General features: G+C 37.5%; 1 protein-coding gene across 1 annotated transcript in view; it reads right to left on the bottom strand.

Annotated features, from left to right (window-relative positions):
- The window catches only part of ROBO2 (roundabout guidance receptor 2), a 427700-nt gene that overhangs the window by 16825 nt on the left and 395901 nt on the right, over positions 1 to 14974 (bottom strand). The window contains exons 25-26 of the mRNA XM_026075995.1: positions 11714 to 11922; positions 2386 to 2568 (exon numbers count right to left, since the gene is read on the bottom strand). Coding sequence (XP_025931780.1) covers positions 2386 to 2568; positions 11714 to 11922 — 392 coding nt within the window. The remainder of the gene's footprint in view (positions 1 to 2385; positions 2569 to 11713; positions 11923 to 14974) is intronic.

The following is a 14974-nucleotide window of genomic DNA, read 5'->3' on the forward strand; positions in this document are numbered from 1 at the left end:
CAGCAAAAACTGCTGAGCAGTGTCAGACTCTCTATAGCAAATTTAGTGTGCATAAGTGGAGACAAGGATGAATCCACTAATTCATGGTTTAATTTCCTGTGGGTGTCAAAAAGGAAACTGGCTGAACCGCATGGCAAATCACATGATGGCTTCTGGAAACTGGAATCCAAGTGTCTTGCGAGAGAAACACCTTGCACCTGGATCTACCATGCCTGTGATGCTTGGCAGTCGAACACACCCACTCAGGGTGGTCAAGCTGGAATTCTCCTTTCGCTTCAGTGAGAATATTTCACAGCTATTCTGGACAGGTGAGAGTAACTGTCCAGGGGGCAAGGGAGTAGAGTCAGGCCTTTCAGATTTCCTCCAGAAAAATGAACTATAATAAAAACCAATATTACTACTACTTCTCTGCTACAAAACACCATTTAGCACTATCAGGGATTCAGTGTGGTACAGCAGGTACATAATAGGCATGTCTGATTGATCATGCTACCCCAGGAAGTATCACATCAGGATGAAACAGCAGCAAGCGCTGGGGAGTTGTTTCCCTTTGCTGATGTTTTTGTGGGGAAAAGAGGGGAGGGTTGTTTGTTTGCATGTGGCTTTTGTTTTGTTTCAGTTGTGCCTGCTGGATCATTAAGAGAATGAAAAGGTAATAATTATAATGTCTCTACAGCAACAGTTGAATACTTTGATGTAACCTAAACTCTAATAGGCTATCCAAGGAATTACATTTAAGTACTCAGTTTAAGTGCATTGTGACCTAATTAAGCTAAGAAAATATACCTGGCAAAAGAGCTCTCATCCCATCCTTGGACATTCCATTTACATAGCTATGATAAGAAATTTATATTTATTTAAAAGTGGTTTTGTGCCCATGAATTTTTGTTATGTATTTGTTTGTGGTGGAAACTATATTTCTTAATGGGCTTGATATAAGTGACATTAAATTAGAGTGAATCTTCACATTAGCTTTTATTCAGGCCAAGAAGAACACAAAAATAAAAAGGGTGGGAAGGATCTACTCCTTTCATTCAAGGCTATTTAGGAGACTCTTTATGCAAACCAATATTTTTTAATTACAGTTTGTCCAAATTGTGCCCATAGTGGATGAGTGACGGTCTAGAGCAGCTTAATTTTGAAATGACAAGACAGACTTAGTCAGTGTTCCACTGGCAGAAGAAGCAAGTGAAGGTTTTAACTATTTTTAACAGTGAAATAACTATCTAATGACAAAACCCCAATGGTTTCAGAGAGGCTGGAATTTCACCCTATAGTTTGTTGGCAGCTCAGGGTTTCGCCACGGATTAAAAATGCAGTGTTTGCCATAAAGTCATTGCCTGCAGAAAGCCTGCAGTATTAGCCCTAACATTTGCACACATTTTTCATAAATGCACATACTTTACTGAAGGATAAACTTCATACAAGGCTAATAATAAATTTTTTTAAATGATAGGAATGTTATGGGAACTATGGGCAGAAATAGGAAGAGAAATTGTAACAAAAAAATAYGAACCAAATTCATACTTTGCTATTTGGTTTTGCAGATTTAATTAATAAACAACTTTGCAATTTCGATAAGACTAAGCAAATCCAAATATGTTCTCTGTTCAGAATATTAAAAAATAAATGTTACTTATCATTTTTTGCTAGAAATAAAACATAAGGAGATTTAAAATTATGAACTAAACTATATTTACTGTTAATCCATTTTAGAAGATAAAATCAGTTGTTTTCAAAAGCAATAGTCATTTTACCTTTGTTGCATTTAACTTGCAGTCACAGTTGGCATAGTTAAAATTAAATTTAATCAAAATACAATAACTTATTGAACTAAGTATTTTTAAAGTCAGATGATTAATAAGGCTTTTAAACAGTTTGTATTGTTAATAATAAAAACATACAATTTCACCCCATGCTTAGAAAAAATTTCCCACAAAAATACATTTTTGCAAGAAGAGATGCAACAGAAGAGCAGGGATGGAGATAATAGCTTAAACATGATTTTCATCACTGGAAATGTTACTGATTGTGAGAAGACTTTGCAAAAACTAAATCATCAAATACTGCATGGTAGAATTAGTGATCTCTTCACTGAAATATTATACGGAGCGTATGTCAGTAAATCTATAGTAGAGTCAGCATAAAGAGAAACAGCAGACTGAAAGTGCTGATTAAAAGCTTGTGCAATGCACTACTTCAAATCACTAAAAATGAAACGGAGTGTAAGGTTTTGTTTTGAATATGCACTTTAAAAATATCTCCATCCACCTTATTCCATGCATGTTAGACAAATGTGAAGTGAGACTCAGGTTCACTGAAAAGAAGAGAAGAATAGGCAGAGACACCCTTCATGCAGAAAGCATCAACTTTGAGTCTACAAACCTGTTTTTGTCAGGCTGGTTCCATCCAGCCTAAAACCAGCTTTATCTGCTGCTGCAACCAGTGCTTGTGCAAAACTGCCGCTGGTAAAGATCGAGTCATCTGAGGAGCTACCTACACTAGATCTATGACTAGAAAAGTTACGGTCCTCATCAGACGCAGAACCCCATCCATTTACCATTGAACCTAAAAACAAATGTAGGGGTCTAGTGAGTTGTATATATTTGATATTTTTTTTGATCATCCAAAGCTTAAAGGCCCACTTAATATGTCCTTTCTCAACAGGAAACTCAAAGTTTCTCTGACTGAGCTTGATACAAAAGAGCAGTATTTTTCAAAGCTAGTTCAGATCTCATTCATAGCTTACTCCATGTTCTTTTGATCCTGTAAACAAAATGATATATATCTTCTACAGATGTGAAAGTTCCAAAATAAATTCTAGTGAAAGTCAATAGATTTCCTTAGGATTGAAAGCAATGTGATTTTTCTACTTGACTTACTATAAACCAGCATCTAGTTTGATATTTGCAACATAAAGCCTTAATTTAGGACAGTACAAATGTAAATCTTAGACTGTCAGACACGGGCTTCAACAGCTATCCTGAACAAGGCTAGGCTTGCACAATTCTCTCAACAGAAACTTTAAAGAGATGAGCAAACTTAATGTCCAAAACAAAGCTGACCTAAAGCAGTTCATTCTAGAGGATTAAAGTTTCTTTCTTAAAAGGTTAGAAGTAGACTTTCAAGAGCAGAGCAAATATACACTCAAATTTAATACTGATTTACTCAGTGAGCCAATACTGCCCCCATGATACCTTCTGGCCATGCATTACCACCACTGCAGGACAGGAAAATGACAATTAACATCATGAAAATGGAATCAGAAAAGCAGGTAACACATGAAAGCAATATAGAAGGCTTGACATAATTAAAATATAAAGAGTAAAATACTGAAGGAAGGATTCACCTTTTTGCGCTTCATTTATATTTTCCTTTTTTTTTAGCACGTGAAGCAACGATCAACTACTCTATGTACAGAACAATATATATTTCCCAAAACTATCACTGAGTTTAGTTTTTTTCAAAGTACTGAAATTCTGTTTCTTTTGTTGGCTTCAAATGGAGCTAAGAGTGTTCCGTGCTTCTGAAAATCATGCATAAATGTCCCTGCGTATAGCTACACTGTGCAGTGGAGCGTGAGACAAAGAAACGTAAGCTAGCACCAAACAACTAGCTTTGCTCCAGGAACAGGGCAACCGTGCTAATTAGTTACCAAGTCCAGCTGAAGCACAGAGCTACCAGACTGCTTCTGGGGCCCAGGTTACTACCACTGCATGGCATTGCATGGTACTGTGTAGGCACAGCATATTGTTCTGAGATAGCTCTGGCAACTCACTATCTTGAAATACTCAAAGGCTACTTTTTAAAAACGCTGGCATGCATATGTTGGGAAAAAAAAAAAAAAAAAGCCCAGTAAGCTAATGAAAACCTGCAGAGAACTGACTTTCCGAGATACGAAAAGGCACATGTGGAGAGAGACATCATGGTCCTGACTTTATTATTCAGTCAGCACAGATGAATTTATGCAAAAGTTTGTAAGATGTGTAGCATTGTAAGACATGTCCTTTAAAGCCCTTTCTATTACCTGTCCAAGAAAGTATTACTTTGTTAAAAATTGTTAACTAGCAAATCAGTAGCAATCTGCCTATTAGTACCAAATTGATAGGCTAAATAATTAGTGGCGGTGTAAAATTTTAAAAATATCCTGCCGAAATAAGCCATAAATTACAAAAATGAAAACAGCAATTTAGTTAGCACCACTCCGCACCAAAAAAACAAGAACAATGGATTATTTTGTGATGCTGCAGTCACAAAATCTTTTAATGATGTCAGCAAAGTGGCAGGCTGTAATAACACATGTCCTTGCACTCCTAAGATACAAGAAAAGAAACTGAAGAGGTCTATGGAGGTCTGACAGGCAGAAAGTGTGTTAGGTGCAACAGAGAGAGACAGAGTTTGATTCTGCTTGCCAAGAGCACACATAAAATTGTTATTTTCCAAACAGACTTGACCTGATGCAGACAGATGTAAGGAAGCAAAGGAAAGCTGAAACTGAACATCCTCTGAGAAGATAATTTCTGAACTAACAAAGTGTGATGGGACATCATACAGCAAAGAGAGTAAAAAGGCTTGGCAAAATTTATTGATGATGTATGAAAAGAGATACTAGAGATAAAACACTTCAAGAAGATGTAAGAAAATGAAATGCAATAGCAGTGGACTTTTTCAAACAATTGTTTATCGACACATACATTCTGCAAAATATTTAAGCAGAAGCTGAAACATAAAAATAGACCTATAGCTATTAAAGGAAGATACTCAGATGCTGAAAGTTTACCATGTATTTGGTTAGTTTCCTGAATCAGGGCCCAAGCTTTTTGTATTCTATAATCTACTCTCTCTATATATACACACATATAAATATATACTGAACAGAATATGTATGAATATACATAGTTTTTCAGCATCACAGAGACAAGACTATGGATGTATTAAATGAAACTAAGTATCAGTTTCCATTTGCTCACATTTCCTCCATTTGCCAACTAGTTACTCAACCCATTTGGATGGGATACTTTCAGGGGATATCTAGGAATAGTTGCTATTTTTCATCTGCTCTTAAAGGGGCTGGACTGAAGGCCATCCTGTCCCCCAAAATAATCCACATTTTAATATACCAGAGATCTGCAAAAGTTGATAATGTTCTCTGCAGCGTGCATGCGTACACCTATCATTCTGCACATGCATAGGCATGCCAGGTTTTCTTAACAAGAGCTGAATATAAATTATCAATAGAGTGCTGTTTTCAGGCTGTCAATTTTTCAGGTATGTACTAGTTAATTTTATCAGAAAGACCTGTTCCCTGAGCTTCTGTACATTCCCATACTCTGCATATGCATCACTTCGCCTTCATCACCTTCACCTCGCACCCGCCAGCAGTGGAAGCATAGCTCAATTCTCGTATGGACGTGAGCTTTACTTGCTCACAGTGTCAACACAGATGACCACCGATACAAACAATGATGTTATTTCTTGGTATTGGGCCACCTGCAAACTGGAAGCTGAAGTGAAACGTCATAACTGCCTAAGTTGGCAAGCTACCATCGGTCTGTAGTGACCATAGCTATACGTGACTAGGTAGCTAACAGTGCGATCTCTACATTATTTCTATGGTTTCCTGAGCTATTCAGTTTCTCTGCGCAAGCAATTTTTTCCCCACTGAAGCTTGCCTAAGTCAAACAACGTCTTTGGTTGCCCTCCAGAGGTGAGGACATTCCCCGGTAAGCACCAGAGTGCTGGAGTCCAGCCTGGGCACCCCAGGCCACCACACCGCTGCGTTAATGTAGCACACATGGTGACTTCCTGTTTAACAGCATCCACTGGCCTCTTGTTTTCCAAATCAGATGCACATTTGTTTCTCTCTGAATAAAAGCAGAATAAGAGATGCTGACATCCTTTTCAGATCAACTGTGCATTTTCAAATGGAATGAAACAGGCTTTTAGCGTCTCCTTTACATGCAGCTCACTGTGTTTTCCAAGAGCACATTTGAGTTTTTATGCTTTCTGGCAACTGTAAATTTTACTCTTGCTGACAGCAGCAGTAAATGCTTTATGCAGAACAATATCAACTCCGTGAAAAGTTGAACGCTGTTTTCTTGCCCCATAAAATATTTCTTGGTGCTAATGTGAACAGAAAGCTCTTTTGCTCTTAGGAAAAGGTGAGGAGAATAGAGGTGTTAGTTTCTTGCAGACTGCATGCTACCACTCTTAGTGGCATTTTGCAAGCAATAAAGATGCCATTTTTCTATGTAAAGTGTACACTTGCTTTACTGTTAAAAAAATCTAATGCACTTGTGAAATAAAAGCTGCTCACAACAAACCTAATGCTTCTGAAAATTCCATTAGATACTTTTCTGTATGCAAACTCAATGTGCATGCTTAAATTTAACTACTGATGTCAGTGGGACTTGTGTGTATATGTTTATGTGCTTTACACCATAAGATCATTACACACATGCTAATATTAAATTCCTACTCCTTTGCAGGTTTTTGATGAATTGGGGCTAGAATGCTGAGATTTTTAAAGCATGGACGAAGTTCTTTGGGACTGAGGCTGCTTCAGCTGAAATCAGTTACAGAATTCTTCTAGCCTTTGTACAGGAGAAAAACTTTATCCTCTTTTGGGTGTATCAGACTATTGACATGATTATAAAGAAATAATGAACACAAGCTTCAGTGGAAGCGATGGAAGCAAAAGGGGCAACCTTTTGTTGTATTGCAAAAATTGTACCATTAGAATACAAACGAATAATGGAAGGTGTTGAATGAAGACTATAAACATGATCACACTTCATAAATTGTACCTGGACTTACACTTTACATTATACTCCCTCCATGCCCCAAATATTTATAYGCATATACCTGAAATAAATGTTTATGCTTTAAAATTGTGATTTTGGGGCAGGAAACCCTCAATAAAATAAGGCAAAACATATATATATATTTGGCACTTCATAGGTCCAACCATAATTAATGCCCTCATAAACATTTAATGAAAAATGAATTTATGCCACTTAGCAAAATTTATTTGTGTTTGCATTTTCAATCTTTCTAGATTTTTTGGTTTCCATATTGCTGAAAGGTACAAAAATTTCTGAAATTTATTCAAGCTGTTAGAGAAGAAATGCACACAGAACATTAAGTAGTTGCTCAAATGTTGCTGAGCAGTAAAATACTATGATAAAGTGGCATCTTGCTGTGTCTCTATTACATCTTCAGCACTAAAATTAATTTATGATCAGTCATCAATTCATTTACATGTCGTTTTATGCTAAATCCATCCTTGCTGATGAATGTATATCCCTAGATCCACTAAGCTAGAGTAAAGTCTGTGCTTTATAATATGACCCTGCTAATTGTTACATTACCATTTTTATGAGATACAAAAACTAGCAGTTTTCTATTTTCTGAGCACATATTTAATCGATGAAACATATTCTTCCTATTGAATGTAATCTGTCTAACTGCTTATAAAATAGAACCTTTTGCAATAGGTATCCCTAAGCAAATCAATACAAATAGTGAACTCTGCCTTGGTAAAATATGGCTCATGAAAATGATTTTGTGTAATATTCAAGAATTATTCTATTCGGTCCCAGACACAATGAATGAACAACTTTTACCATACAGGCAGTGATCAGAGTGATTTTTTTTAAACCAAGTCCAAAACATGCCAAATAAGGGATTTCCTACTTTTTCACAGTGAGGGTGACAGAGCACTGGAACAGGTTGCCCAGAGAGGTTGTGGAGTCTCCTTCTCTGGAGATATTCAAAACATGCCTGGACGCAATCCTGTGCAATGTGCTCTAGGTGAGCCTGCTTGAGCAGGGGGGTTGGACTAGATGATCTCCAGAGGTCCCTTCCAACCTCAGCCATTCTGTGATTCTGTGTGATTCTGTGAAGCTACACATCCGATGGAGATCTTTATAATTTCCGCTCCATATAATTTTAAAAAATCAGTTTTGGTATCCATATGCAGGAGTACTGTTTACAAGAATAACTCTCTGCTTCTATCGGTTTGTTAGGCAGAAAAAGGGCTTGTTATAATTTCCATGCAAGTGAATGGGTGTATCTCTTCCCTCAGTAATAAGGCACCAGGATTGAAGATACGAGAGCTCCCACTACCAGTTTTACTGGTGGAGCTGCACTACTTAATGGCAAAGCTGTGAAGCTGGGGGAGGGGAGGGTAAGGAGAGGGCAAAGAAACCCCCCCAACAATAATAATTTGGTTTGACAAAACCTAGGGCTCTTTCCAGTGACAAGCAAGTCAATTTCTTATATAGTCATCTTATCCAATTCATTAAGTCTATTAATGTAGAATATAACAGACTCTCCATGACCATTCAAGCCATCATTCTGCACAGCAATTCATTATAAATGCAAACATTAAACATAAGCAAAAGAAAAAACATATTTCAATGTGTCTATGAAAGCAAAAGGAAACCTAAATGATTGCTAATGAGAAGTCAAGAAGCAGTAGACCTGCTTTTCTGTTTTGTTTTGTTTTTTTCTAATCAGAATCAACAACTTAGTATCCTAACGAACCATGCTGGAAACAAATTAAAACTTCAGCTTTAATTTCATATTCCATTTCCCAGACGATCCGATCTAAATCTCCCTCCTTGAGTTTCCTTTGCATTATCTGGAAAGTGTTATGATATAGTTACTGTGAGCTCCTCCTTTCTTTTCACTTTATTATACGTCAGCATTATGTTTCTGCCACCTGCAAAAAGAAAAGCTTAAAAGCACAGATTAAATCCCTGTCTGAATCTTCAGTTAGGCGTAACTAAAACTCAAGGGCCTGGAAGACAACCTGACTTTTAAACAGTTTAAAGGAGAAACACTGGGGTTTCAGAGGAATTTAGCAGTTTGAGTTCAGTTCACACAGAGCCAGTGTTTCCCCAGAGAGAATCCCACATTTGGCACTGGATGAAAACCTCAGTCACAGCTCAACCATAAAGAACAAAGTACCATTTCACTCCTAGAGCGGGTGTCTTCAAGTCATCGCTGAGGCATGCTAACAGTACACGGCGAGGAAACTCTTCCTGCTCACTGTACAGCAAATCTGTTCTGAGGAAGTCTGTATCTAGGAAGGTCGATTTAATTTTCTCTCAAACGCTGAGCTCACAGAACACACTTAAAAATGAAAGGAAATACTGCTTCTTCCAGGTCAACTGTTTTATTTTGCCTCACTTTTCTAATATAATGTTTAAAGAAGTGAAAATGTAGTATATAAATTCCTAGGAAAATGGTGGTTCAAGTCATCCAAAGCCCTATGAAAAGAAGTAGCTTAAATTTTTGCAGTGGTAAGACCAAAGAGTTAGTTAGAAATGTGGAAAATAATGGTATTCCACAGTATTCTAAAGGCAAGTAAATTAAGAACAAGAAACAGTTTAGAAACAACAGACACAATATGTTATATACCCTCCTGAACATTAAAAATGCAACCTGGAAGGGTTAATGAAAAAATGTACACAAAAATTAAAATTTGCTTTTGACTATTCCCACAAGTATAATAAGCAATTTCCTCCCAACCCCTTGTAAAAAACAAATCCAACTCAGAAAATTGAGGCTTTACCCATATAGTAACTGAAGAAAATACAAGTGGTTTTGTTACTTGGAAAGTTTGTGATTTTATAGGTCATTTAGACTAACACACAGGATGTATTTTTGCTAGGCTACAGTTTCATAATTGTTGTAAGTCAGTCTAGGTGTGGGCTATAAACTATAGGGGTAGCCTGTCCCTTTCCTTTCCTTCCAACTGCATGTTCCCTTCCTGTAGTGCCAGTCAACACATTGCCATGCAGTGAAGCAGATCAAGAAACTGATCCAGCTAGTAATTAAACAAGCAAAAGCGAAGGAAAAACATTATTTTTCAGCAGGATAAGCCAACATCAAGATGGTGGTAGGAATGAGTGGGAATGCATTTAGATCACCTTAAGTACAATCCCAGTCTACATTACCAGGTTCTGCTCAACTTCTAAAAAATATGCCAGCAGGTTTTTAACACTCCAATAAATAAACAGCACTTTTAACTAGGAAAACATGCTTCATAAAAGGATATATTGTAATGAGCACAGAAGTCTATGAATTGGAGCATAAATGCAGCTATACCTTACTTTGCACTAGATAGGCTGGCCCACAATTCAGTTGAAAATGTAAATGTGCAAAACATCCATTTTCTGATTTACAGATATATCAACATTGACATATTAATACATACTAAAGGAAAAATATATATCAACCTGATTTTTTTATTTATTCTTGTATTACCAGTGCAAAACCTTTACTGCATTCCTAATGGAAAGGCTTCTGAGCCATTAGTGAGATATGCAAAAATATGCAGAATTATAGCCTGAAGGAGATTACACTGGAAATTCAAGCGGAGTGACTTAACATACTCATGCACTAATAAGTTAACCTTCCAAATGCAGGGATTTAAACTTTAACTCTACAGCTTTCAGCTGGATCTGGATTTCAAATCACGGCAGTAGAGCTACAGTTCTTAAATCTTAATTAGATTGGCAAGCAGTCTGGCCCTAGGGTGCAGGAAAACCTAGAAAGTGGGATAAAGCAACACACTATTTAATTCAACAAGAGAAAAGCAAGAAAATTATAGGTATTGATGCTCCATCACTGTCATATTCCTGCAGTGTTTTCAGGACAGCAATGTTTAAATAAGGGCACAAAATTCTTAGAACTTCCAAAGTCCAGAATGATGAGATGAAAATAAGCAGTGCTGCAGTAATGAGCTGCATGGAGTAAGTCTCCCTTAAAGTACAAGTAACAATTAGTGCTCTTCCATAGGGATCAAATACTGAAGAAGCACACACCAGCTTTTAAGAGCTACAGATACTATGTACATTTGGGTCTCCAATAAAGCTGTACCTTATGAATACCTATTATTACATAGAGGCCCAAGTTCAGCCTAAAGGGAAATGTGCTGATGCCTATAAAAGTTCATTACATCCATATGAAATCTGTATTTTTCAAAAATATGTTTCGCTGCCTATATTTCATTAACAGCAATTTTATTAATTCAGACTCTATGCATTAGTTTTGCATGCCTTTCTAGGTCCTCTTTGATGATCGCTGTTGCAACCTTTCTAGGCATGCAACGGGTTAGCAGCAGTGAAGGAAAAAGGAACAGAATAATTAAATATCTTCACTGAAACGGAACAATTACTAAATTCATCAGTATGAAGTACATTCAAAATACACATTTCCCTACATGAATGTTTTATTTATGCTACAAAAAAATGTTGTGCTGATCTAACTACACTTATTCTGAAGCCTTTTAACTTCCATGACTTCATCTGTGAAAGCATTTACCCAGCAAAATATCTAAAAGTGTTTTAAGATAACACTTTTTATGCTGCTCCTGCTTTATGAAAAATATATTCCTAAGCCAGTCTTCCCCCTCCTTTCTATGTAACTGACTTGCTTCTCCAGTAGAGTGAACTTTTCATGAAAGCTAGGATATAATTGAGTTTTCTTTCAAGTCTTTAAAGCTTTTTAAAATTCATGGATTTTCTTATCATTTTGCAGCAAAGTATTTTCAAATCCTTCTTTAACTTTAGTGTTTAATATTAACACATTTTAAATGCTACAGAAATAGAGTGGAATAAATTTTCACTTATAAAGTGTTTGATTGATGATGTATTTTACCGTTACAAACAAGCTGGTGTCAGTGTTTACTGTGTTTGGTTACCTGCCACAGAGCTGTCTAGATTGTCCATACTGGAGCCTGGAGTATGCTCTAGACCTCTTAGTGGCCTGGTGATTTCAACAGCTTCCTCTTCAATATCATCCTCATCATCATCTGGAACATCTGTTTCCAAATCTGAAATAATGTTTCCAGATACATATCCTAGGGGTGGAACAGGAGCCTGAGGAGGTTGTGTATTGCTTTGGATGTGCCTACACAAACAAACACAAAAACATCATCAGAATGGATGAGACTTTGTACCCCACAGTCAGTAAAAGATAAGTCTCTCAGTAAATCTCAAAATACATTTACAGAATGTGTTTGTTAGGTCAGACTCAAGAAAAGTCAATTCAGTTATTTACCATAGCTCTGATATGTCATTACCATAATACTCGAGCACTTTCCAATCTTAAACATACTTCCCCGTCCTGTAAGACAGGGAAGGACAAGATTATCCTTTCACAGATGAGGAACTGAGGTACATGGAGACTTGAGAAATCCATGTGCATGGCAAAGCACAACTGAGAAGCCCAAACTAGCATACAAGTGTATCACTCAGTATTCCATCTTGCATTTCACATCTTTGAGCCAAAACACAATTTAAATTTCACTCCTTCTGCTTAAAAAGACTCAGTGCTGTTACATAAAACTCACCCTCAAGAGGAGGAAATGACCTGAAGGACAAAAGAAATGTTCAAGTACCATGAATCCATCATCAAAGAGGCCTTTTTATTTTGCTTTACTCAAAGTAGTTTAATTGATTTAATTGCAGCAGTATTAAGGGCATGCATGTGTGAAATTATTGCATGCAGCAATCACAACTGAAACATGAAATACAAAGTTAAAAAACACACACAGGATAGCTAGATGGCCAATGGGCAATCAGTGTACTTGGATTTTCATGTAAGAGGTCTCTGAGACACTAGAGAGGAGAAGAAGAACTGCCAGCTAACAGTGCAGCATTCTCCATGGCACTACAGGTACATAGCAAGCTGTCCCAGGGGACCCAGACATCACTGGCCTTGGCATGAGACAGTGTACCACACCTGAATTTGTTAATGTAGCCACATGGGTATCCATAGGTGGCTATTCATGAGGTGCCGTGACCTAATTCAAATTGGCAGAACCCTGGAGAGGATACAGGATTCTGCTAGTCCTTCGCTTAGACACTGCTATCATGGAAAAAAATACAACTGTCACCTCTTTGGTTACCTACCTCTAATATTTTTAATTTTCATAAGAACTTTGTGCTGTAATATTACCTATATTTTATAAATATAGCAATTCTCATATTCAAGTAGTCTTGTCTCAGACCTAGTGGATCTGAGAATGTCATGGTAAATGTTATATACCAGTGGAATCTCTTTCTACTTTGGTGTGTTTTTTTTTAAATTATTGCATATTCTGAAAATAATTTGTAAAGCAAATGCTTCCATTCTGATATACAGCCCCCTTCTGATTAGCAGCTCTTGAATACTTTTCTGTCTGGACACTGGGTTCTTAGGTATACAGTGTTCACAACACTGCAGGAAAGCACACTAAGATCTAACTAACCCTCATTAAACAGCGTGATTAGCTCCCAATCAAGGAGAATACTTAAATATATGCTTAATGTTAAGCATGTGATAGAACTGAAATCAATTTCTCATGTATTTGTAGTTAAGCATATACTTAAGTGATTTGCTGGATCAAGGCCATAATGATTATGCACTTTTCCAGTAATCTCTAATGTGCTCTCTCTTAAATCTCCAGTTGGTCGGTCTCTAAATCTATCTTCTGTTACTCCTACAATAATTCATCTGATCGGTCTCATCTTGTTATTTTCTTTTCCCCCCTCTACACTGGGCAGGTTAATTTGGTGACAAGAAAACAAAGTAAGAAATCTTCCTTCTCATTTAAGACAGAGGTGTTTTTTCCACTGACTTTGAACATCATTTGCTAGGTCCTTTAACAGCACGAGAAGTGTACAGCCAAGCAGTATCAAACCAGTAAACAAGTCCATGTCACAACTGCTGCAAAAATCCTTTCCATTTGCAACCATCTAGATTTATCCCCAAACCTGCTATAAGATGCCAGTATGAAAAAACGCTACTTCCTCCATAATTTTTCCAGAGTTTCAGCTACTGCTCAGTTACTGTGACCTTACACAAGAGTGACTTTAAAATCTGTATTCCTAAGGACCTTATGCAAGTTCCCAGTCAATTTTCAAGGCTCCAAAAAGGGAGCAAGACCTTTACCCCCAGCTGCAAGATGCTTTGCTAGAGTGCTGCCAGCCACCAGACTGGCACGTGCAGCCTGTAGGTCGCAGGAAGCGTAACAGCTGCAAAATGCAGCAGCAATTGAGTGCACAGACAGGCTATGTATCTGTGCGCTGGCTCCGGAGGCAGCCACCTTTAATAGGCCAGGTTTGCTACTGCCTGGGACTTGGGTCTGTCCCACAGGCAGGCCGGGGTCTGTGCTTGGCAGCGTGGCATTGCACTGGGACCAAAGTATCCTGTTGATTGGGCGCAGATTGCAGACAAGCCTCGAGGCTTTGGCAGTGTCCAGGGAAAACAGCTGGCTTTGATTTGGCACTGCCTGCCTACCTGCCAGATCTATTTATGGTAGCTCAAGCTGAATAACGCTGTGGCTTTATTTACCAGCAAAGAAAGCTTGCTTCTTCCCTGGCAGAGTGCCATTCAGTAACTAGCTGTACTTTTATCCTCTGAGATTCTCCGTCTCTCTCTTTTTTTTTTTTTTTTTGTCTGGGTAGAAAAGTTTTAAAAGGACAACTGCCACTTTGGGAATATCCAGAGAACAACTGACCTTCACCGTATCCCCAGTCTTGTGCAGTTGTCAAGTCCTTTGTCAGTCCCTGAAGAGATTGCTTCTGTTTGTTTTACAGTGAAAATGTTACTGTGATATTTGCTTGCCCCTCATTCTAAATAGGCAAAAAGCATTCTAAAACATTAGATCCATTCTGTAAATTCTAACAACTTCCTTCCTGCTATTTCTGATTTTTTCACCCTGAATCAGAAATTTTCATGGTATTTCAAAATATTGTCAGATATACGAACACTTCATTCTCCTGCTACACAGGGTAAAACCTGCTATACTGCTATTGCAAGTGACTGGCCTTATTTTTAATCAGAGATTTAGAACCTCAGTATTTGTGAAAATCCTAATAAATTGATTTCTTTTCCTAGCCTGAAAAGATAGTATTTTGAACTGCATAAATAGAAGTTGTCAGTAGGTGGGTGCTAACCAGTCAGCTGAGTATATGCC

The sequence above is a fragment of the Apteryx rowi genome, unplaced genomic scaffold (genome assembly GCF_003343035.1).
Source record: "Apteryx rowi isolate R43461 unplaced genomic scaffold, aptRow1 scaffold_42, whole genome shotgun sequence".
NCBI lineage: Eukaryota > Metazoa > Chordata > Aves > Apterygiformes > Apterygidae > Apteryx > Apteryx rowi.